At 35.2% G+C, this 26173-nt stretch overlaps 3 protein-coding genes across 3 annotated transcripts; all 3 read right to left on the reverse strand.

Annotated features, from left to right (window-relative positions):
- Positions 1–2447: 2447 nt before the first annotated feature.
- Positions 2448–4436, reverse strand: LOC114712970 (uncharacterized). The gene is made up of 3 exons (XM_028897537.1): positions 4287–4436; positions 4104–4186; positions 2448–2855 (listed from the first exon to the last, which is right to left on the reverse strand). Exons 2-3 carry the CDS (start codon positions 4157–4159, stop codon positions 2663–2665), a joined length of 249 nt encoding a protein of 82 aa, XP_028753370.1. The 5' UTR covers positions 4160–4186; positions 4287–4436; the 3' UTR covers positions 2448–2662.
- Positions 4437–5509: 1073 nt separating this feature from the next.
- LOC114712968 (BTB/POZ domain-containing protein At1g03010-like) lies at positions 5510–10627 on the reverse strand. The gene is made up of 4 exons (XM_028897536.1): positions 10288–10627; positions 8325–8391; positions 6307–7503; positions 5510–6127 (listed from the first exon to the last, which is right to left on the reverse strand). The coding sequence occupies exons 1-4, from the start codon at positions 10383–10385 to the stop codon at positions 5585–5587; spliced, it is 1905 nt and encodes a 634-aa protein (XP_028753369.1). The 5' UTR covers positions 10386–10627; the 3' UTR covers positions 5510–5584.
- A 5040-nt stretch (positions 10628–15667) lies between these two features.
- On the reverse strand, positions 15668–20941 carry LOC114712983 (uncharacterized). Its single transcript, XM_028897556.1, has 5 exons — positions 20471–20941; positions 20083–20133; positions 18179–18312; positions 16927–17027; positions 15668–16044 (listed from the first exon to the last, which is right to left on the reverse strand). Exons 1-5 carry the CDS (start codon positions 20837–20839, stop codon positions 15860–15862), a joined length of 840 nt encoding a protein of 279 aa, XP_028753389.1. The 5' UTR covers positions 20840–20941; the 3' UTR covers positions 15668–15859.
- Between the last annotated feature and the right edge of the window lie 5232 nt (positions 20942–26173).

The raw sequence follows: 26173 nt of genomic DNA on the forward strand, positions 1-26173 counted from the left end.
AATCGAACACCGAAACCAAATTGTTTAAAAAATAAAAGCCGAATATATAACAAAAACCGAAATAACCAAACAGAAAAACTGAAATTAAATTCAGTTCGGTTCGGTTTTCGGTTACAGTTTGGTTTTTCTCATCCCGACTCAGTATTCAACATTAGGTCTGTTGGAAGAAAAATAGCTTATTGAAAAAGTAGTTTTAAAAAAAATAAAATTGAGTAAAAACTAAATTGAATAAGTTGAATTGTATTTGGATTAAAGTTAAAAAAAACTAGTTTGTAAAAGTGAAATTTGGTAAAAAGTTGTTTGGACTATAATTAAGTAAAAGTAAACTTCTTTATAAAATTATCAAAATGGCTATAAGTTTTAATAAATGATGAAACATTACTAAAAAAATAATTTTACCAAATTATTTATAAACTCCTGTTGATCTCATATATTTTCTTTTATTTTTTTATTATTTATTATAAGGATATATTTGAAAATAAAAGTATATTTCTAGTAGCATATTTGAAAATAAAAGTATATTTCTAATTTATTTATTACTTTAAACTAATTTTAACTGTTTTTTTATCTACAAATTAGTTATTTGAGGCTTATAATAAAAAGCAAATAAGGTAATAAATTTCTTAACTTTTTCTCTCTCCATATTTCAAAAGCTATAATCCATAAGCTATAAGTTATGAACTGTTAATTTTAGCTTATAGCTTATTGTAACTTTTCATACAAAAGGCAGAGTACTCAATCGCGAAGCCAAACAATACAAATTCTTCGATCGGGCTTATGCTTGAAAAAAAAGCTGCTTATTGCCCTCCCAACACTTGGCCAAACAGGCTGATCATCTCCTTCCACACCATACTCCCTATTGTAAATGCTAGTGCACAATTGCTTCGAGGAGCTGCTTCATGGTGGAAGCGGCCCCAGTCTCTAGCAAGGGACGGTCGATGATGTGGTCAAGGAGATTTAGGAGCTTGCAAAGCTATAGAACAACAGAGGAAATCACCGTTGTTGAAGACGTCAAAAATCTGAGGAATATGAGGGTATGGGGAAGAGAGGCATGTGGTTGGGTTCATTTTGGAGGCAGTCGCAATGGAGGGAATCGGTGAGGAGGCGCTCCTCGATAACTTTGCAGGCAAAGAAGTCATTAGAGACGGGGTAGAAGTGGAAGACGGTGCCGCAGCAGCCATGACCAGTCTTTAGGCACAACTGTAACTGTCCTTTGAGTACTTAGAGTGATTAGCACTTTTGTTAAGTAAAAGACTATGTTCGGCTCTGTTTCAAACACAAAAAACAGAGACCCTCAAAACTTCAATGGAACACCAATAGTTCTCACTTAAGAGTGATGAGTGTGTAACTAGCAAGTGAATAGCTCTAACTAGCAAGCCACGAATTCAATAGGGTACAGTTCTCTTGACCTCACTAAGATTACACACACACACACACACTCGAACAGAGAGAGAGTGAGTGATCGTCATTGTAAACAGCTTTGGTTTAGTTCTTTGGCTATAGCTAATAAGTGGGGAGGTTTGCATGAATCTTTTTTGTGCAAAGGATAGAGTATCAAAAGATTTTTACTCGACAGAAAATAAAAGCAATAAACCAGTATTGAAAAACAAAAGCAAGTAAAAGTGACATCCCTTAAAGTCTTCCAAACCCCATCCATCATTATATTTTAGCCAGGAAAAAAAGTCAGAGAGGGTCCCTAGCTTTGCAACCGAGGAAGAAAAGGTTTTTATGGAGAGGTTGGATGGGGATCGGAAGAGTGATGGTGAAGGAACTGAAGGTGAAGGAAAAAGCAGATCTTCATCAAACATATTTGGCTAGTGGAAATTTTTAACGGTGTTAATCAAATCTAACGATAAAGACCGAGAAATATAGCTATAAAAAGTTAAAGGAGCCAATAAAAAGAAAAAAAATTCTAGGGACCTGATTCAAACCTGAACAAAACTATAAGGACCTTCAAATTAATTTTCCCTTTGGAAAATATTAACATCATGTCTGCTCCAATATCAATTCATTCGCTAATGAGAAATTACACAATTGGAAAGCTAATGCGGCCATGAATCAAATGTTCATTTGTGCTGGGATAACCATAGTTGAATTAATAAAACCAGGATTCTTTTCACCCAAAAAAAAAGAAAAAACCAGGATCTTGAGGATTTAGTATCCTTTTGTCTACAATTACAAATCAGAGACCGTGACCTCCCGGTCAGTTATGTGGGATTGCTTCAGCTCGTTCTCAACTAAAAGATAGATAAATCAATAAACAAAACCGAAGTCAATGGCAAGTTGCCCTAGTTGCAGAGCAACCTATCATGCTTAGATGAGGTCGTGGGCTTGGGCTTGGTGCTGGAGTTGACATGTTTTTGTGTATTTGTGTGTTCAATTGTATAAAATTGCTCCCGGGACAAACAAAAACAAAGCAAAATTGGTCATTGCCTTGACCTACACAATTGACATGCAATGGCTTTGCTCATAATGCTTATTCACTCTATATAACAGACAGTCACCCAGTAATATCAGATTTATCAACAAGTACTCATTTGCAAAATCCATTACAACAATTTAAGGGAGCAGCCAAAGAAAAAAAAAGAGAGAGAAAAGGAAAGAAACAGAATCGGAAATAAGATAGAGGATTTAAAAACAATACACTGATACCGGGATTTCTTCATTTCTGAATATAGTCTTTCAGACCAATGTTTCTTTCCTCTAGGCTCGCATTTCTTTTCCAATTTGCTACAGCTCTGTGGACTGTAGCTTTAGCCTCACTAATCTCCTTAGCTGAAAATTTATGTTCTATGATTCCCAATGGTCCAGGCTGCAGCACGTTAATCACAGTCTCCATCTCTTGCTCAAATTGTCTGTGAGAAATAGAAAGAAATCTTGCACAAGGAATGTCAATACCTGAGAATTTCACAAGATGTATAAAATATTATAATCATAATTTTCTCGCAAGTTGCGGTTTACTGTCCCATTTTCACAAAACTGCATCACTTTCTGCAATTTCCTCCTAGAGTTGACATTAAATGAAAGTCTCATAAAGTCGTTGGCCTTGGTTTCAATCAGGCCACCATGTGAAATGAGAAGATAGAAAATGCAAAATATAGTATGACCAGGCTCTTGAGGTTCTTGTTGACAGCATCACACGGCCATGAATCCGAATTGCTTATAACAAAGTGATTCTCCTGACTCCATAAAATGTAGTACTCCTCCGGTCCTTAATATAAGACCCATTTAACTAATTTGATTACATTAAGGAAGTTAGGTAAGTTAGTTAATTACAAAAAATGTGACACGTTTTTCCTAAAATACCATAATTATCTTTCTTAATACCATCCATAGAGCTAATTTAGAGAAAATTGATAAATATGAGAAATGGGTCTTACATTTAGGACCAAAACCAACTCAACAATTGGGTCCTATATTAAGGACCGGAGGAGTATTATATTTACTCCTCAATTACAGAAATTGACCAAAGATTAACAGAAAGAACTTCTGCATATTATAAATGCAATAAAATAGGCAGTGATGTTATTCAGAGAGTTACTCCAGCAAATGAGTTGAGGCAATTTATGGACACCCTACGTCCAAATCTCACATAGAAGTTGGGTAAAAAGAAAAAATCATTCCATCGATGCTCAACAGGATTGAATTCTCAGTGCCAGTTGGGTAAAAAGAAAAATCATTCCATCAATATTAGTTCTCATTTTATACATTTTCTTCATAAAGTAGCTTTGAGTTTTCATTATGTGCATCCCGGTATAAATATGATGATGCGATGAACCCCGTTACCCTCAGAATTCAGAGAGCAGTCAGGGATAAGAGTAGGAGACAATCCTAATTAGAGTGGATATTTACAATGTCAGTCACATATACACACAAATGAGTGAGTTTGCAAGGTAAGGATTATGTCAAGTGATCTTTCGGAATGGCTTCAACAACCAAAATTATCAAAATGCCACCGATTAGCGAAGAAAATTGACCAGCCAAACAGCTATCTTTCAGATAGTTAGAATGCGTTTTTTAAGTATCGAGATAGATGAAGAAGGAAGAAATCAAAATTGGTAGAATCCCACAGACGATAGACGAACAGAAATCAGTGTTGGCACCTGATTAGCCCTGAAAGGGGCAAGGAACTTCGAAACCCTGCTAAGGATACTCGCATTCCCGTAGACTTATGTTCACGCGGACACTGCAAAATTTAAGCCAGATGAATTGTGATTGACGCAAAACTCAAAAGAATCGCCATGAAAAACACGAAGAAGAAGGTGGAGAAACTGAAACTCCGAAACCTCGATGGAAATTAAGAGAGGAGGGACTGGGTAAATGTCGAGCAAATTGGAAAGTGGACGACAAGCAGACTGCAGTGGTCGAGGGGAGAGTGGTCCGTGCCGCAGTGGAGATTGGAGAAAGAAGCTTCGACCTTCGACCTCAAGGGGCGAGAAGGGAGGCAGCGGAGACGGAGGGCGAAGCTTTTTTTTTTTTTTTTTTTTAATTAATTTTTTAACGGGGGCCAAAGCCCGTAATAAGACATGAGAAAAGACTAGGGCCGATCCAATCCCAAGAACCATGTCCACCTATCGAAGAAGGATGATTTAAGTAATCTTCATTTGCTAAAGAATATCAGCAAGACAATTTTGGTTTCCTATAGCTAGGTTGCTTGAGCATCTAGTTAGAAGTTTGATCCCTAAAAGTATATATGAAAAGAGTTTTGTAGCCAATACTAAAGCCTTTTTATGAAGTCTACACTGTAAGGAGATTAGTCATTGCTACTGACAGTGGATATCTTGGGTTCAATTAAAAGATATTGGGTCTCTTAAAATGTGTTGCAATTAAGCTACATATAGTAGTCTAAACCCCTATTGCTTGGGTGACAATGAATGTGATGGTTGTGGTGGGGTCATAAAAGATTATAATATTTGAGTTCACTTATATATTAAGAGGTTGAATCAAGAAGGAAAAGCGCTTTAAAACATAAAAAGGGAGAAGAAACCAAGAATACTAGAATCAAGAAACAGGTCTCTTTCCAATTTTATACTTCGAGTTGATTCTTAATTTCTGATATACAACAAAAAGATGAAGCGTCATTGAAATTCAAAATTCAAAATGTTTAACCGAGCGAATCCATTGCCTTTCCCAAGCATCAAATTGAGTAGTATAAAGTAATGCCCTACCAAAGTAAACTACCTTTCTATTATGATTTAGATTGGGTCATCTTCTTACAAATTACTATTTTTTATCCTAATTATAAGACTTCGTTTATAGGCATTGGCCTATCAAAATTTTATTTGTAAACACAAATAAAGTCTTATAATGAGGATCGGAGGTAGTATAAGATTAGCAAGCAGCCCAAACTACTCCCTCTCAACGCTTTGACGTCTTATAAAGGGATTTTGATAAAGTTTTTGATAAGCAAATGCTCGTTTAATCGAGCATCCACCCTCATAATCTAACCAAAATTTACTCTGAAACTATTGATTGGAAGTTGGAAAATAATGACAATGACACTACGCTGTGGACGCATACATACTATACAATATGTAAATATGGCATATTATAGATTACAAATTATTAGCCAAGTGTTATATGATCATGAAACTGAATAACGCCTACGCCTTGGAAAAGGAAAGCGACCATCAGAACCAACCCTACCTCGAATGGACCTAATGCTATTAATCCGAAACAGAGAATTAAGCTTACTGAGTTTATTGGTGAAAGATTTAAAGAGCTTGTTGGCAGGATTAGACCTGACAAACTCTTGCTTCATATGAAAGTGATCTTTCTCCAAATCAGTGAGCCTCATTCTCATTCTTGCAACTTCTAGTTTCAGTTCTCTGTTCTCTCTTCTCACTGATGCATAGTTATCTCTTGGAGATATGGCCCCACTTCCTGCACCACTTCCTGAACGCTGAGGAAACTGATGATGCAGTCCACCAAAGAACATGTGGCTGTGCCCACCACCACCCATAGCATTCCGAAGCCTTATTTGCTCAAAGTACAGAACTTGAACCATCATTTGTACTGGCAGCCTTTCATTTTGTGCCGCGTGGCTTCCCGCTTCTTCACTCAACTTCTGACAATCTATGGTCTTGCACAGCCTGTGTCTCTCTGAATCCTTCATGTTTGGATGAACCTAATATAACCAAACCCAAATGAACATATAGCTTGGGGACTATTTGAAATACAATATTATTGTTAGCTCTTACAGTTTGATCAAATTTTGATTTTGGTTCTTAAAATTCGATCAGACTGTACAGATTAACAACAGTATTAACTCTAATCATTAAGTGAAATTATGGTGATTCATCTTACCTTAAGGAAGATATCAACAGCTCTGTAGAGTCCATCACTTACAATACGTGCATGATCTGGAAGTAATTCTGCTAATGCTATGAATTTTGATGGCAAAATGCTTGGGTCAAGTGCTACCTCAGAAAGAAAACTATCCATCAACTTGGATACCTTGAGAATTGAGCTTTGTTTTGGAGATCCAGGACTGTCAAAATCATACACCATTTCACTTTCATCTCGCAAGTCACTGTCTTCATTGTCATCCTCGTCCAAGTTCAGAAAAATAGAGAAGATCCTCAATATCGAATCTATGTCATAAATTGTACCATGAAGATTTTGATGTGAATTTGACGGGATCAAGATGTCTTCAAGAATTGCCTGATCAAGTTGTAGACCAATTCTTCTTTCCAAATCAGATCTGGTAGAAATAGATACTGACAATTCTATTGCAGCTTTCAACAAACTTGAAAGAAATGCCATTGGAACTTGGCTTTTCCTTGACTGAGTAGGAAGTAAGCTAACTATGGCTTCAATAATAACCCTTTGCTTCTTCTGCAATTCTAAATCCTGGGAACTTCCTTTAACACCTTGAGAATCCATAAAAACAATACCCTGCAGGGAATTATGTGCATAGCTTATCAGAATTTTGCTAATCATGTCTTGTTTAAGTCCTTTAGACTTCACTGCAGAAACAACTCGTTGGAAGAAATTAAGACTGAGAATATTGAGACTGTTTCCCCACCAATCTGAGGGAGTTTCTGGTTCCAAGTTTGACATTGTCTTGGAAGGGAAATTATGGTCAAGTTTAAGCAAACCAGAGGTAAGTTGCTCTTTGCATGCATTATTTGCAATTGCATTGATGAGTCTGGTAACAAGGTTTATTTCTTCTGACATGGGAAGAAGAGTTTCACAGCAATGAAGAACAGTTATCGTGTTTGGTATACTGGGAAGCACAGTGTCCTTCATATATGTTTCAACTTGGCTTTCCAAGTTTTTCTCGGAAAATTCTTCTGTCATTTCCAGAAAATAGGCTAAGCAACGAAGCATGGCAATATTTGAGAGGGTGAACTCAACATTGATTCCATAACAGAATTTGGCAGCTAGCTCAAATGCCGTAGCCCCACCTGGTATAGCTGCAAGACTTATGCGTGAGACTTTTGAATCTTTGACTTCTGACAGTAGTTTCCGAATTCTTCCACTCCGAGAAACAAGAGGAAACTGTTCAAAAAAAAAAAAATGCAACCAAATCACTGAAGTTCACTACAAAAATCTCTTTTGTTTTGATTTATGGATCCCATAGTATATGGTACCTCATTCAATCCATTCAGTCTTTCTGTTTTTCACAAATGACCAGAGATTATTAATGAAAAAAGTGTTCAGAGTCAATCTTGTCTCGAAAGCCTTCGTGTAGAAGCTGAGTATAAAGAAGTTTTTGTTGGGAGTGTTAAAAAGGGGGCCTTCATTCAGTGCTCACCACAACAATGAGCATCATGTACTCATCATTATAATACAATCTAAACCATTCAAAATCTAATATGAACGGTTTAGATTAAAATTTTTAATATACAATTTTGTCAATGATAAATTTATTTTTTAAAGATATGTTATAAAAAATTTAAATTTAATCTGAACCATCTAAAATCAATCAGAATAGTCCAAATTACGATGAGCACTTCATGCTCATAATTGTGATGAGCATGGAATGTGCTCCTTGTTAAAAAAGAAGCAAAATCACCCTCACCATTTTAAAACCAACGTTTATTGTTACTAATGGTTAGGAGCGATACTGTTCCTTTTTCACAAGTTTTGAGATAATTTTGATGTGATAAAAACTTTCAGACACTCACAAGTATCATGCAAAAACTTTCAGAACCTTAATCATTAAAAAAAAAAAGTAGGATGGATCATTATGTTCATAATTCTCATCAGTTGCTGTTACTAATGAGTCCTAGCTAAGCTTGAAAATCCATTGCAATAAAAGGAAAAAAAAAACCTGAATATGAAGCAAGCTATGAGAACGATGGTTTTTTCCGTTTTACCTTGTGAAGTGCAAAGCTTGATGCTCCAACTTCGATGGTAAGGTCACTAGTAACATCTGATATTGGCCTGTAATAAACAATTGTGATCGAATCATTTTTTTTCTTGAAAAAAAAAACAGATCGGAATATAATACGATAATTCTGGGATTTGTATGAGCCTCTTCAAGGGCAAACTATGGTTCAGTCCACCTTGAATATCACAAATCAAAGACGAAGTAATTTTTCAGGACAATAACGGCCTCAACTAGGAAATTGAAAAACAGAATGGGATTCCTAAAGCAGAAATTATAGAAAGTGTAGCAACATGATTCCAGAGTAAAATCAAATACTACTCCTGGTCCTAATTATAAGACATTTATAGTCTATAAACAAGGTTTTATAACTAAGGCCAGGAATAGTGCCATCTTAGATTCTAAATACATGATTTAGTTTTTAGTTCAAATGGTACTTAGTTACTGATCATGCAATTCCAAAGGAACACTTCATTTCAACCCAAATTGACAACTACGGATAAAAGAGGAAACCATAAGGTCACTTTGGCTTTGTCAAGTTGATTTTGTGGATGTTCTGCCCATGCGAGGCCACAAGGCTTTTTTCGACAGAGGAAGCACTCATTTTACGGCTCTGTAGTCTGTACTTATTTAGGGACTAATTTTCGTAAAAGCACAATAATGGAGTAAATATATATATATATATAGTATGAATTATAAAAACACAGGAAGAACTCATTTTGAATTGTATGAATTAAGAAAAGAATTAAAAGAAAAAATCTCACAAAAAATAAAAAATTTAAACTTATTAAAAAAAACTTAAATGAGAAATTATGGCGTCTGTTCCAAGAAAAAATGGATGCAATAATTCAAATGTACTAATAATTACAAAAAAATAAAAGTTGAAGTATAAAAATATAAAAAAATTTAAAATTGCATGAATTAAAAAATTAAAAGGCAAAAAAAGTAATTATGGCGTCTGTTCCGTGGAGGAGCAGACACAACATGACAATAATAGTAACATATGAATTAAAGAACAATTTAAAATCATTTCAAATAATTATGGCGCGCCGTCCTTTTGTTGAACTGCCCGTCTGATAAACACGCGCAAAAATATTCTGAACCCATTACTGCTACTGTTCCATATAAAACTAACGCCAAAATAAGTCCTTAAATTAATAATCCACTGCTTAATATAAGAGTTAATTAAAGATTAAATTTAGTCCTAAATATACAACTTTTATCCTCTAAATATTCCTATTGATTAGAAGGGCAATTCTACTATACATATCAAAGAGGCAGTTTAAAAGAATCCACACAGATTTGTTACGATTAATTAATTAAACTAATTTTTTTAATATTTTTAAATTAGTTATTTAATTTTTATATTAAAGACGGAGTAGTAATTTGTACCAGTGATGATATAGATCTAGCTATTAGCAAAATCTCAGCGTTTTTGCCACAGATTTGGCTGATCCATATGCCTAAATAAAAGGGAAATTTTGCGACATTGTTTGGCAAATCTGAGTGCATTCTTCGTGGAAGGACTGAGAAAGAGTACATCACCAATGAGATTCCAAAAACAAGCAAAATGGATAGACAATGGAAATTGGAAAGGTCTTGTTGGGTTTTCTTTCACCATGAGATTGACCAGAGAGAAGAACACTGCTAAACTTAATCTGATAAAATTCAAACTCTACTTTAAGGTCAATTGAAAAGAAAAGGACTGTCCATGGAGGCAAGAAAAAGGACTGTAGATCAATTTCTCTAGGGAGAAAGGAAATAGATTGAACTCCTTCTTCTTCTACTTTTCATTTACCTGAATCCTCATTGCAACTTTTATATTTCTAGATTTTTTTTTTTAAAAAAAAGAGAAGCTAACACACTGCATCTAAATCTGCATTAATCGACATGTTAAAATTCAACGATCAACACAAAGATGACACTAAAAACAGCATCATATTTATACTTACCATTCAGTGGCATGCCTTATGCTTGAACTTGTCCGAAAAGATCTCTTCCCAGATATACTGGTCTTCAGTTCACCCACAGTAACAACTCCCATCTGCATATATAAACCTTTCCAATGTCCCAATGTGCTTGCAGTGATTTGTCTCTGCTAATAACGACTCATTCCATTCCAGTTTAATCAAAAGTGGGATGGTAATTATTTGGAATCGTCATCTTCCTCCGAGGGATTCTGAGGATTCTCCTTCTAGCCTCTCCTTTCTTGTTTGTGCATGAAATCAAAAACTTGCAGTGAAGCAAAAAGTCAAAATGAACGCATGCTCGCCTGGGCTGAAGGTTGGAGGTGATGACTCAAAACAGACTTTAAGGGTTAGTGCTTATTATAATGAATACTTAATCTATAAAGTCAAGGCAAACTTGAATACGGTTCCACTTTTCGGTGAAAGGTAAAGACTTTTTGTGGCCTTTTTATTTCCTTTTCTTTTATTTCCTGCACCCATGTTTTTGTTTTAAAAATTTGGAGGGATTCTCAAAGTGTCATAGTGCTTTCTGAGATTGTAATAGATTATAATGAATAAAAAGATATTATATTATATATTGACTGTGTGAAAAGATATATAAGTGCCGTTAATGATGATGTTCAGCAAAATTTTATGGGCTGTGGGGACGAACACTAATTAGTTCCTTCCCTACACTGCCTGCTGGATTAATCTATTAATCTATATGCTTATGGTTGTTCATGATTTGCAGGCAAAAATCATGGGTCGCATGAGATTTGTAGCTTGGGATGCCTGATCAGTCCTATCAATTCATCAGCATGCTTGTAATAAATCAGAGTTTAATTTCCCAGTTTTAATGATGATTAAGTACCACTCATGTCAGGTGAAAAACTCTACAATAAGCTTTTAATGTTGATTCTAAAATTCTTTTTAGGTCTTTTTAGGCAACAGTAATGATCATTGAAATAATCTTATTATGTCCTGACTCCCACATCGGGAAGGTACCTTGAAATAAATACTTTATAAGTCTTGGCCAAAAAGAGCTTATAAGGTTTGGACTGCTCAACTCTAATAACTAGTTTTCAGGGCGTGGCTCTCTTAGGAATTTGTATTCGTGACATATTAATATAAAAAATGACCATACAACAAGTTATGACTTGTTTAGATTGACTTATAAGTAGTTTTTTAATTGTGATTTACAAAATATGAGCTAAAATTTTTTTTAAAAAAAAATTATCTCAATTTATGTAACCATGCTTATAAACCAATCCAAACCGAGTTTTAAAGTCTTTCATGAGAAACAGTGTCTTGTGGGTGTGGCAACCAAAAGTTAAGGCAAATGATGGGAATTGTCAAGGACAAACACAAGATAGAGACAAAAATTGAGGCCCCTTGTCATTATAATTAATGATTATTCCCTGGCCCTTAAGCTTCCTGCAGAAATTATGCACTTTTATTTCTCTTGTCTCTGGTGGAGCCAGACAAAGCGTGCTCTTGCTCCAAAACAAGCAATGGTTATGCTGAAACAGAATGGACCCTTCCTTCCTTCACAAGACAACAACTGAAGATTTATGCTCCCTTGCTGATTCAAAATAACTGGGTGAGAGTTAAATTTATTTTTAAATATAAGATCTCAATCCATTCTGTATTCCATATTTATTATTGTTCTCCAAGTTATTTTACTTATAAATTAATATATATAACCTAATATTACATTATGCAAGTATTTTAGTAAGATTATATCTTATTTATTATAATTAATAATTTATTTTATTTTCTTAATTATACAAATTAATTAAATAGTTCTTATATCAATAACCTAAACAATATTGCACTAGTACTTATGGTTTAAGAAAGTTTGGACGTTGGTTTAATGAGTCAATGTCAGTATGAGATATCAAGTGTATTTATATTAGTAAAAAGATTCCAAATCTCGTTGAAGATTGCTTTCTCATATAAACCACAGTACTAGTTGACCCACTTCAACACAATGCTGCCACCACATGAGCAATGAACAGAGGGCCAGTTGAGATGGAGGTTGACTAACACTGGCGAGTTTTTCTACAGCAAGCACGTAAGCTTGGCTCCATGGACTCCATGGATCTACTAATATCCATGCCATATTGCAAAAATGTTCAGCAAAAATATTAATAAACAGAGAGTGTTGCTAATATTGAACTTTCCATTGGATAACAAAAGTGTAGCTGAAGAAATTTGAGAATGATATCTACACAACAGTGAGAAAGATACGTGAATGGCACTAGGAGACTGTACCGACAAGAAAAGGGATGAGATATTACATCAGTCATCATCATATGAGACATGAAAGTTGGCAGTGCAGCCAGATGCCTCTGGATCCTTAGCACCACAAGAGTCATAAAACTTGGCTGCATACGGCGGGTCACTCGGCCCCAGTTCATAATACCTTCACAAATAAGAAAGAAAAAGGGCAACATGAAGAAGCTCATAACCACCTAAAATGGCAATGGCCATGCTAATTCTTTCATGTTCTGATTTTTCTTTTTACTCACAAAATTGGAATTCAAATTTAAATTCAAGATCTTACTCAACAAGAAAATCCGACCCCTTCCTATTTGGACCAGCAGAGCAGCCAAAGTGGTCGGTGGTCATATATTCATGAAAGAGGACAATCTCACCGTATCTAATAGGCAACAGGCTTGCCCTGTAGCTTATGGGGCATCAAGAATGTCTAAATCTAAGACATCTTATCAAGTACTAGTATAATAAAATCTTAAGATCCCTGTAATTACATATTATAAATTTTTACTCATCGAGTTAGACGTTTTTGGTAGAGATATGGGCAGATGTATGAAGCCACTGGGAAGCATAAATTAGCATATAATTTAAGGCATTACAGATAATTCCTGCATTTACAGGGGGCAAATAAGCCAGCATGATGAAAGCCAGAAGAACTATTTTCCATAAAATGTCACTATTGCTACTCGGTGGTGTCTCAAATTCATACAGAATTCAGTACAGAACAATAAGATACTGTAACAAAGACCAGAAATATCATTGGAAAATTAAAAACTCAGGGAACACTTTTCAGTTCCCTTCTAAACTTCCAAATTAGGGAGGAAAACAGAAAACAATGAGATAGCAACAAATCTACATTACTCATAATCATCAATGAACATTGCTATTTTCCTTAGTGTCAGTTTTTAGTTCTTGCACATGAACATTGCTGAATTAGGGGGTTTTATTCAGTTTCATTTTGCGTGTCACTAACTTTCTCTGGAAATAGTAGAGGGTTCCATCATAATGAAACATTACACAAACTCAGAAGGAATGCATTTAACATGATCGGGACTCCAACTCATGAGATATATGATTGCCAACACTGATGTATAAATTTACTAATACCGTGACTACATGAACCAAAATGCCATGGACTGTGACCGTAATATACTGTGAATTCCTCAAAATTAGCATTCTGAATCTAGGAGGTTAAGGTATTATTGTCTTGTTTCCTCACACAGATATGCACAACAAGGGGGGAAATTCGAACGGATAGAAAGCAAAAAATTATAAGGAAATAAAACCGAAAACCAACTACAAAATCCGGTAAATACCCCACACGGATTAAGACTTTTTTAATTGAAAGCACATGATGCTCTTACAATTCTCACATGGTATTGAATCTAGTTTTCCCCCTAATAATAGCAAAATTCATACTTCAAACGAGTGGCAGATGACACGAACGGAAACAATTGCCGGAAGATATGCATTGGAAAGAACAGGGGATAAGGGGAATTCATCACATGATATGAACTCCAAGATTTCATTTCACAAAAAACTTGAGTTATCATTCAATCACATGTGAGTTGTTGTCTGAATCGATAAACTACTATGGAAGGTACCTCTTTTGATCGTTGTGACGGCGGCAAACGAAGAAGGAAGGATGGAATCGGCAAGGAAGTGGGATCCTAAGATTGACTGCGGGGGTGTTTGGTGCAATGGTTTCAAAAGTAATTTTAAAAGAATTTATCTGGATTTACAAAAAAGTGTTTTGTCAAAATGCAAAGCTTCTGCTGATATTAGATTTGTTTGGATTAACTTATAAGTAGCTTTTTAAATGTGATTTACGGAATACAAAATAAGTATATGAGAAAAGTTTTGTCTCAGTTTATGTAAACTTGCTTAAAAGTCTGTTTTGAACAGAACTCCAAACAAGCCCAATGCTTTCCCAACTCCTCTCCATCTTCCAGGCCCGACACTCATCACTCTCCACAGTAGAAAACCAAATTCTCTTTGACCAAAAAAAGAATCAGCAAATTCTCAGTTTGATTTTGTATTATTGACCAAAACATGAAAATTTTTGTAGTTAAAAAAAAATGCAAATATATACTACCTCTGATTCTAAATATAAGACAATATATAGTGCAAAAATGCAAATGACATTATAGACTAAATCTTATATCTATAATTAGAACTTATAATCAGAAGTAATATAATATAGGGTACGAATATATTCAATGCATGATCTTATTCTTCAAGTATATCTAATTCCTTGATTTTTTATATAATACATTCAGTCCTATCATTGTTTTTTTTTTGGGTACATCAGCATTTTAATCTAATCTTATATTGCATTACAAATTGGCAAAGTTTTACGAATTCTTTACATAAGATTATAACTATTTCTTAACTAATATTTTTTGCTCATGTGAGATAATTAAAGTAGACTTGCATTACAATTTGTATCGTATTTGCTTAAATATTTGATACTTTTTGCAGTGTTGATAACTTATAATCATGCAACTTAGGCAGGCCAAAAAAATCGTCCAACTTAGAGCTCTTTTCCTTTTGCCATATTTGAATACGATTTTCATCTGGCCTCCCTCCCATGTCGTATCCCTGATCATCTATGGATCTTAAACAGTTATGGTTTAAACTCTTGCTGCCTCCTTTTTTGAGACAAAAATTGATAAAAAGTAGTTATCTGAAGCATGTCACTGAAAAACAAAAAAATGCTTAAAATAGATTGCAGTCCCTACCCTTAAGATGATAACCTTAAGATCATTTTCAATTTGACCGGGTGCTAAGTCTGGTCATATATTTTTATTCGGACTCTTTTATTACTATCTGCCTATCTTTAAACCACCCAAATTTAACTACTTCTTCAACAGAGTCTCTCAATCGAATGCCTTCAAAGTAAAGAATTGAATTTCCCCCAATATTTAGTAACTAGAATGAAAATGAGAACAAAATCTAAAAATAAAATATATTGTAGGTAGTTCACTTACTTTTTCCCTCTAGGAGTTTGGTCTGATGCTATTAAACCTCACCCCACCATACATGGAGTTTGAAGCAGGCAATTTTGTGTTATTTATGAACGACGACTTGCACCCCATGGACTCTATAAATTGTTATAATTTTTGCATGCAACAGAATGCTTGTAACTTGCTATATCAACATACTCACATGCATTTCTTAATTCTCATCATCTTTTCCATGGAAGATATTTCAAACTTGACTTTCCCTACGCTATCTACATGTCATTGGGCAAAAAGAACATGCACACAGTGGAATAATCCAAAAAGGCAGCAATGAATCATCAGAAATCTTCCATATTCACAATGCCTTCATCATATTCTTCTGATGTGTCGTCTTCCTTTCTAGAAATTATGTTCATGAAGGTCTTCGTGGCACGGCCAACTGCTCTGGAAGTCTTTCTTGCGGCTCCAGCAACAACCGGTTGCAAGGATATTTTAGGCAAGCTCGCTCTCTCTTCAATCATGGCTGATTCATATAAAACTATCATCAGATTAAAAATAGAAAGAAAAGAGTGTTCTTAACTCTTAAGTACTAAAGTGTGTGTGGGGTACTAAATTGATAACATTATCATTCCATGGCATTAATCATAATAATAATAAAAATAACGGTCTTCAGATGAATACAGACAAATAATTTGTAAGTTACAATTCAAAATTATATAAATAATAGCTGAAAATGCAAAAAAAGGGGGGGGGGGGGACTAGACCAGATCCACTAGTTTGAGTACTTGGTCACTTGTCAAGTCTAGCCTGATAAGACCACTCCGGTCTGGTCCTCTCTGGCTTCAAGCTGGTTTTTTGGGGAACTTTGCTCTGGTCAGACCGAGTCATACCGAACTGTTGAGTTTTTGCACACCCCTATGTGTAATACATAGAGGATAAGGGCATAAAATTTTCATATTTGCGCCTCTCATAGTAAAAGGGAGATAAAAAGTGAAGTTACTGCACTGTAACATAGTTGCCCATCTATCCTTGTGATGTAATGAATACTGAAATTCTTGCATAAAAATATTTTTCTTCTTCTTTTTTCTGGGGGGGGGGGGGTGGGGGTGTTTTGGGGGAGGGGAGGCATCCCAGAGACTGCAAGTTTAGCTTCTGCTACCAAACTCATCGCCGACATGATGCTTCTTTGGCTTATGAAGAAAAATTTAACATGCTAAAGGAAAACAGACATTCTAACAGACCATCCCTACTCGTTTCGTTTCACTTTTTTCATGCGTGTGCATGAGCAGAAGAGCCGCTATATGCTGTAACTAAAAGCAATCAATAAACCAAGAATTAAATTAAATGGTGTGAGAGAGGGAGAGATAGAGAACAAAAGGAATTCCAATAAACACATCACACGTACAAATGGTTTGCTTGCGAGCTGCAGAACCAATCTGTCGAATTCCAGCTTCAGCTGCTTGCAAAGCTTGAGTTGACTTGCTAACCCCATCAGCAATCTCCTGGCTGAGTTCCGAAAAAATTATTTCAGATTTATGCAACACGTAGTTAGACCATGACTTGGAAAACAATCCCAGATGAATAGAAATGAGCATCAACATTATTTTAATCTCAGTTCCCCACATTCAAAATTCAAAAATCCATGCTCAACCTTCTAATGTTATTATGTAAGTCTTCAAATTTTAATAGAGCCTTGTACCAATGGGGGAAGTAAGCAAGCACCTAGCACAAGCATACTGCGTTAAGCTTTTAACTTTTCCTGATTTATCTTCTCCATAGTTTGTCAACATGTTTCTATTGTTGTTAGGTATTATTTGGCTTGATTTTTTAATAAGCTGGTGAAATTGATTGGAAGATTAGTTCCCTTCTCCAATCTGTATGCGTGCCTTCTCCCTTATCATGAAATCAAGAAATAAAAATTCTCATCAATCGACATTTATTCACGGTCGATTCTAATGTATCCGTCATTAGCAAGGTGTTCTCTTTACTTTTTGGGTTCAGACCACTGTGCATCCTTTGCCAATTTAATAAATGTGGCAGCATCCGTTGTACAGATTTAACACACTATACATGTAACACCGGGGGGAAAAAAATTATATATGTGAAAAAGGCATTAAAAGTTTCAAGCTAACAGCCCAATCAACCAAATACAAGGTTGTCAAGATCTTACATTCCCACATATACCCAACAATCCTGATTCCATGTAAGATCAAAATCTTATAGGATCTCATTTACGTCAGAAGATCTTAGGCTACATAACACCTAAAAGTATCAAAAGCTATAAACCAGTAGACCATGAGATCGTCTCATTTCTTACTGTTATCATTTTACTACATAATGCCAAAACCTTCAGTTAACTGTTGCAGTATTACTCGTGATAGTGCAGAAAATTGCCAGGGGAAAACTTTCCACCATCAGCACATTAATAATTGATGGCGCCAAAGGGTTTTCTCCAGCAATTTGGTAAAAAAGTTCACTTCTGCATATCAATTATGACTCCATCCACAGCTTGTCAAATATAAGATTTGGACTGATAATTAGACACCATTCATGACTGTGAATTCCCTATAGCCATATTAGAAGCCAAATTTTGGAAATAATTAATAAAAGGAATGGAAAATAAGAAAAGGGAACAATTCAGAGAAATTTATTTTTACCTTAGATCACTTAGCTCTAGTGTAAGATCACTGATTTCCATGCCTGAAAGCCTTACAGCAGCCATGGTACTAGGGAGTTCCTCACGAGCTGTATCTGCTAGCTTTGAAAGAGATATTGCAGCATTTCTCATTGCCTAACAAGGATTTAGATATGTAAATATGAAGTAATCAGAATCTAATTATGAATAACAATTGAAATATTATGATGAATATAAGGATGGCACGTAGCATGTGCAGGCCTCAGAACACGTAATGAATCAAAACATCATATGCAACACACAAATAATAAATTAAATAATGACTTAAAGTTCCATGGTTATAGAAAAAATAGCAATAGAATGAGGGCGTATGCAAGTAAAATTCTTATATGGTTAAACAGCAGAGCAAGATCACAAAGAAGAGTAGTAACAGCCTTAAGGCAGTAAATGGGGATGCTAGAAACTCCAGTGAAAGTAAAATGGCCTCCACAAAGCCTAGAAAATGATAAATAAATAATGGAGATATTCACAGGAATGAATATTACACAAACAGAAATCACAGGTACACCATTAGACATGACACTATGTTTGAAATATTTCCAAGAGTGCATATGTAAAGAGAAGATTCTATGATTGTCAGTTTTACATATAACAGACACAACATCTACAGAAACAAAAATGCCTCACGGAAAAGTTTGATGTCTATGTCTCCAATAGTTCAATGCAGCATAACCAGCTGTACTTGGACAAGTAGTTTCTCAGACTTAGAGTAGATGTGCATCCTAGTATGTTATTATATGATCAAGGCACAGAACTTGGATAATATTATTATGCAACAAAAGCTTAAATCTAGGACAGTTATTGGTGGGTGCCAGAGATGAGATCAGGCCACATATAGATATATAGTTCTTAAGACATAAGACTCATCTACATTCCCCTAGATCATGTCCGCACCTGTAAATATTTTTGAAACAAACAGGTTTACATTTCACTTCATTCACAGATTTATTTAGGCAAAAAATGGGTCTGCCAGTGTGAGCTGAAGCTTGAATCAAAGCTACTTTCTCATTCCTTTCCTTTGAGGCTGATTAAAAGGATGTCTAGATGTTTGGCTGTCACTTTATTGCTAGGAAAAAGCAGATTAAGGGCATTGATGCAACTGAAGGGAGCAACTGGAACAAATAGCGTCGATATATTGTTACCCTAGCTTTCAGAATAACGCTTGATGTTTTTGGACCTTCAAAACCAGTCTCAATACGCAGATGCAAAATTCTCTATTTCAAAATTACAAAGACTAAGACTTGATTAGAGAAACTGAGTATATTTTGAATTTAGGGATCACAGCCCACTCATTTTTCTCTGGTCTTTTTGGCTGGAGAGAAAAGCTTGAGTTTTCAACAGAGTTTCACTCAGTTTAGTTGTCATTCAATAGGGTAGTCTTATGGCTGTAATTCAGTGTTCAGCTCATGATCCCCACTTTGGCATTTGGACGTGTTTCTGGGTTTAGTTAGTATGAGCAGGCCCAATTAATTAGTTAGTCGAATTTGGGAAAATTTTTAAAATTCGATCCTATTGATTGAAGAACAGGGTTCTCCCCTACAAACCTCAGATCTGATGCAACGGTCAAATCCATCATGCTGGCATTATTTTCTTTCATTTTGCATCTTTTAAGACACACGGGGTGCCTCTATTGGGCTATAATTTCTACATATTTTATGCCTTATAAAAGAAAGGGCGGAAAATAGGATAGATATAAGCAAGAGCTGAATTTAAAAAGCGCAATATCATACGATAGTAAAGATTTAAAGCATCTGCAGCTATAACTATAATAAATAGACGTAAGAACAAACAATCAACAGGAAATAAATATGAAATACAGAAGTCAGATGAGATCATCAAATATAAGCATTGCGATCGTCAACTTACAAATAGCGTGGGAACAGCAGCAACAACTAGGCTGGCGAATGCCACTGACGTCTGCATATGTGAAATTCAAGATACCAACCCAGAATGAGAGCCAGAAAAGATATAATTCCAAGGTAAAGAATACAGGGACTCCCCACAGACAATTCAATTAAAAAATTAACTGCTTAATCTGTTTCGTGCTAGCATACCAGGTTTATTGCAAATTTTGATTTATTAACATTACCATGTTCCTTCTACGAACATTGACATGATAATACAACATCAAATAGTAAGTAATTAAAATTTATTTTTTAAACAAAGGGCAAAGAAGCCTTTAGAAAACTCATTAACTCTAACTTACAGTCGCTACTACCATTACTGAAAAAATAGGAGGGAATGATGGTCATACCGAGCATGCAATGAATGCCAGGAGAAAGAAAGCTTTATCACTCAAACTTAAATTGGGCATGGGAGTAACAAAGGAAGGGATTCTTGGGCTCTCAACTGCACTATGAAATCTATCATTCGGAACGACTGCTTCAGTCGAATCCCCCTCAACTGCTTCAGTCCGAGACTCTGACGGTTGCCCAGAAGGCGAGGAGCAATACGTAATAAAGAGGGATGAACTGCGCTGAGAATTCGAGAAAAGTGAGCGGCGGACGTTGGATTTTGGCAGCAAGAAATTCAAAGTGTTGTTGGTAGAGTGTGGGAAGCCATGAATTGGCGATGCTGCAACACAGAGATGGGTAGGATGCGAAGTTATGATTAAAGATCTCATAGCGGATCAAGAAATGAGACCCTAACAACGAGAATCAGAAACGATGCATTAGAAATAGAAACATCGAATTCAGTAGAGGAAGGCACAGAGCGGGAGTGTAAAATTGAACAGCGCTGGCTATGGTGTGCTGCAGATAGGCATCGGGGCGTTAACTTCGGAGTCCTCTCTTCTTTTTTTCTTCTCTTTTTGGGGGACTTTGAACAGTTGTTAGTAGTCACTTGGAGGAGGTTGTGGCCTTGTGGGCTTTGTGGCCATCCACAAGCACTATAATCCACCCATTCTGTATCAAGAAAATTTCCTGCCTGGAAAAAAAAAAAAATTGGTACCCTTTGCCCAGTTGCCCTTATTCATTCTGACTGATTTTTTTAACCAAAATTTATTGTATAACTAAATATTCTTGGGAGAATGACAAAAAAAAAAAGCTAAAAAATTACAAATCTCAAATCAGGTTTGGTTACACAATTTTATTTGGTATTGATAAGTTTGAATTTACAAATGACAACAAATTTTTGTTAACATTCTTTATTTGGCATTTACAAAATTCCACCATTTTTTTGTCATTGTCCCAATATTCTTTCAGTTAGTTTTGTAGGCCTCCTATTCTAAATATAAAACTTATTTTATAATGTAAATTATATTATGAAATAGATTTTATATTTAGAACAGGAGGAGTACAAATTACTAAGTTATATAGATAAAAATAATAAATATGTTAAAAACAATTTATTTTTAAAAGCACTTTTGTTATAGGGAGAAAGAGTGAGTAAAGACCAAAGAGAGGATAATTAAAAAGATTATACTAATAACGTTTCATTTTCTAAAAAATAACAAATGGAATTATAAAATTCTAGTCAAATAATTAAAAACTTTAGTCCCTTTTTATTTCTGCTTAAAGTTAAACTCATTAAAATATTTTGTCACCTCCGTCCCTTAATAAACTACTGATCTTATTCAATTCAATACTAGTGAATTTTTTTTTTGTCACACTTCGCCTAACAGTAGAAACCTACATACTCATATGTCATCTTATTCATAGAGGACCAAGCTCTAGAAGCCTCTTACTTAAATTGAGACTTACAAAAAAATACCTGTTATTCGTTAAGTCGAACAAATCTGACAATTAATGAATGCTAATCTAGTTTGGATAATGATATGATTGATATAGTATATTTAAATTTCCCTATTAATGTGAGGATTTTATTAGTAAATAATCTGTAAATACATTTATATAATCTTTGTCGAAGTCATGACATTTGTTTCTAATTTTGATACGCCTCAAAATTCAGCTTATCTAAGTTCTTTATTTCATACTAGTATTAAGAAAAAGGTATTCTTTTCCTTAAGGCATGTATGTAATTTAAAATTTTTACTTGCGATGGCTCAAATGTAAATGGTTTTTTTCCTTGTAAAATGTAAATGCTTTCGAGTAATAAAGTGCATGGGTCATCACAAGTAATAAAGTGATGAGTAAAGTATCATTCCCACAAGAATTTGGTTACAAAACCCGATCAAGTGTTGATTATCTCACTTTTTCCTAATTTGAGTTATACAAATATATCAAGAGGGAAGGAAAACTATTTTCAAAATTAGAAATTAATAAAAAGAAAAAGAAAAAGTGATTCTTCAACTCCAAAGACAAAATGGGTCCTAGGATTATTTATCCCCCTTGTATTTCAAAAGTACTCAATTAAATCCCCATCATATTTGCTTCTTAATTATAGATTAAGCTAGCCAAGGACATTAAATTACCTACAAGTGCTCTCTCAAGTCTCCAAATAGGTGTTTAGTTCAATTAATTCATTAATCTCTCAATTTATTAATTATAACCCAATTTTCATTGCAAACCTTATATGCCTATAGGAGGTTAATGAGTATATATCTCTATCTCATTAACAAAACCATCCATTCAACTTGCATACGTCAAGTTCTCACACATTTTTACCCAAGTTCTACACTTAACCTAACCCTCTCAAGTATCGATCAAGTGAACCCAACAATCTCATTGATGGCCAATCAACAAGAAGCATTAAGCATAGAGTAAAATCAACATAATCATATCATGAACCACAAATATAAAGGGAAAATGAGTACTTAGTCCATACAAGGGTTTAAAATAAACCTAGAATAGAAGCTTAGCTACTCATGTTCAGAAAACAACCATAACTACAATGAATAACTATAGCCATATCAGAAAAATGAATATGCAAGAGGGAGGAGATAGCAAAACCAAAGAAAATGGGCTTGAATCTCTTCAAAGCTTGGCTTCTATAACTCTAAATACCTTAAACCCTAGCAGAGCAACATCCCAAAATGAGCCTCCAAAGGTGAAGAATGGTGAAATAGCACACCCCTTCGAATTTTATAGCATACGAAGCCCTAGAATATATGTTGTCTTCAAAACGCAGTGTATTAGTAATTCTGCGTTGGCCCTTTCTGTCTCGATCTTGGTTGCAGCCAAGATTTGCCTTGGCTGCGGCCAATTACTTTTTGGAATGTTGTTGGCTGAGGCCAAGAGATTCTATTGGCTAAGTCCAACAATGCTTTGTTTTGCATCTCCTTTTTTCTTACTTTTTTCAATGTGTCATGGCTTCCTATGCATCTTTCCAACTTCATGGGATCAATATTTGCTTCAAATAGCTCCCTTGGTAAGCTTCAACCACGTAACAAAGCAAGACAAACTATTAAAACCAAGTTGATGAGCTAGGGGAAAAATATTCACAATTAACCAAAAAATCATAATTTTAGCCCAAGTATCAACTATGCAAATTTTCCTACCATAAATATTTCCAAATATGCATTAATTCACCAAAAAGTATGATAACTAAGGGAAAATGTGCAGAAATAACATGAATTTCACAAGGTTAACAAAAACCTCATAGGCATGTTTTGTAGTGTCGACACTGATTGCGAAAGCGGCCTTTTCCATAGCCTACGACTGCTACTGGTGTTCCTCAAAGCAACCCATGAAAACAAGACAGGATACAAATGGTTTTCTTCCTCATCATTGCTGGTCCTTTGCTTCTCCCTCATCTCCACCTTCCTCTTCCTCTCTATTCTCTCCTCTCATTATCAGCCTATAGACTTCCACATGGAACTTCCCAAGAGGCTTATCTTTGGCATGACCTCCTTGTTCTTCGCCATTGCCAACATTTGGCTCTCTTTCTGTGTTGGTCATGCCTTCTTGCTTAAGCAACACATCCATAAAACATATCCTATTGTTTACATCATGGCTTCTTTGGTTGTCAATCACCACACTCTTGCCCTACGAGCCACTTGCCCTTGCTATATGGCGTGGAAGGAAAGGGGTGAGATTCTAAGAATCACAGTAGTAACAACAGTCTATCATGCACATATACAAGTTCACAAAGCATGCAAAACAAGCCATATAATATGCACTTAGTAGATCAACATAACTAGTAAGATTCACACAACATATACAGTTCATCATAGATCACACAACTTTGGTACTCACACAAATACGAGTTTCAGGGAACCCGCAGTTCTAGTATTCACGCAACATATGAGTTCAAGAAAACACACAGTTCCAGTATTGATACAGAATACGAGTTTTAGGGAACCCACAGTTCTAATATTCACATAGAATACTAGTTCAAGGGAATACACAGTTCTAATATTCACACAAAATATGAGTTTAAGAGAACACACAATTCCAGTATTCACACAGAACACAAGTTCAAGGGAACACACAATGCCACTATTTACACAAAATATGAGTTCAAGGTAGCATATAGCTCTAGTATCCACACAGATTGTGAGTTCCCATCATTCATAATCGAGCACACAGCTCCTGTAGTCAAAACTATTGTTCATAATCAAGCACATAGTTCCTGTAGTCAAAACCACCATTTATACTCGAGCACACAGCTCTTGTAAACAAAACCACCCTTCATAATCGAGCACACAGCTAGCTTAATCAAAACCGCAATTCATAATTGAGGACATAGCTCCTGTAATCAAAACGACCATTCATAATCAAGCACATAGCTCTCATAATGAAAACCACCTTTCATAATCGAACACCCAGCTCTTGTAATCGAAACCACCATTTGTAATCAAGCATACAGCTCCCATAATCAAAACCACTATTCATAATCGAACACACAGCTCCCGTAATCAAACCACCATTTATAATCAAGCACATAGCTCCCATAATCAAAACCACCATATATTCATTAAGAAATATAAGCACTATGGCACAAACAGATATGCAAAACTATTGCATAAGTATGTGAGAGAAAGAGTTACTACCTAAGTCCCTTCTTCCTATTTACCTTTTTCTAGATTTCTTCTTTACTTGCTCTCTTAGCGGGCTCGTGCAGATATTGAATCCTATAATATGATTTTACATATGAATCAGTTAATGCTTAGTCCATTTAGCTTCTATTATCCAAAATATAACTTCTCTTGACCCATTAATGAACTTCATTTCTTTTTGTTTAGTAGTTGGTCATCATGAAAAAGAAATTATATATAATATATATCCATATAACTCAAATATAGTTAACCATATAACTAATCAAACAGTAAGCATTCTTTTCCATTTCTCACTCTAGCTCTCAAACAATTCAAATTATTTAAGTCTCTCCTTCAACTTTGAATCAATTATTAACTTTTATGATCAATTGGCTTAACCATTAAGTTCATCAATAAACAGTAGAAGTTTAATTAATCTCCACGGCAAACCTCCCATACCCAAACATCAATCAACAATTTTGTTTCTTCCTCTTTAAATTTAAATTCCAGATTTAAAGCTCACACAAACCACACCAATAGCCCTCAATTTGATCAGCAAATATAGCTATATATCTATAACTTCCTTCTTTCCCATATATCTCACGCCATTCATATATATATATATATATATATATATATATATCGTTTTGCTTTCACTTATTTCCCTTTGATAGGGGAAAAAAAAGCTTCTATATATTCTCACTATTTCAGATTCTAAAATTCCAGCTCCCACGGTCAAACACTCAAGCAATTATATATATAAATATATATTTCATTAACCCCTTCTTCATTCACACCCAAAACTCAACGCCATGCTCTAGATTCATCGGACCCCTGTTTTGGTAGCTCACAACCCAGAATGATTGCGCAACATGCAACCAAGAAAACATGCTTCTTCTGGCCTTTTATCAGTGAACCCGGCGACCATAATCAGAATAAAGCAAGCTTAGTTCGATTATTTCTATGTTCCTTAACTTCTCTCTCTAAAACAGATTTCCATCCCACGCACCTCACCCAAAAACGCAGCCACAGAAAGAAATAAGGATGGAATGGTGCTTAGGAGGCTTACCTTGATCAAGA

Source organism: Neltuma alba, unplaced genomic scaffold, assembly GCF_004799145.2.
Source record: "Neltuma alba isolate B1F8T4 unplaced genomic scaffold, ASM479914v2 tig00011406_pilon, whole genome shotgun sequence".
Classification (NCBI taxonomy): domain Eukaryota; kingdom Viridiplantae; phylum Streptophyta; class Magnoliopsida; order Fabales; family Fabaceae; genus Neltuma; species Neltuma alba.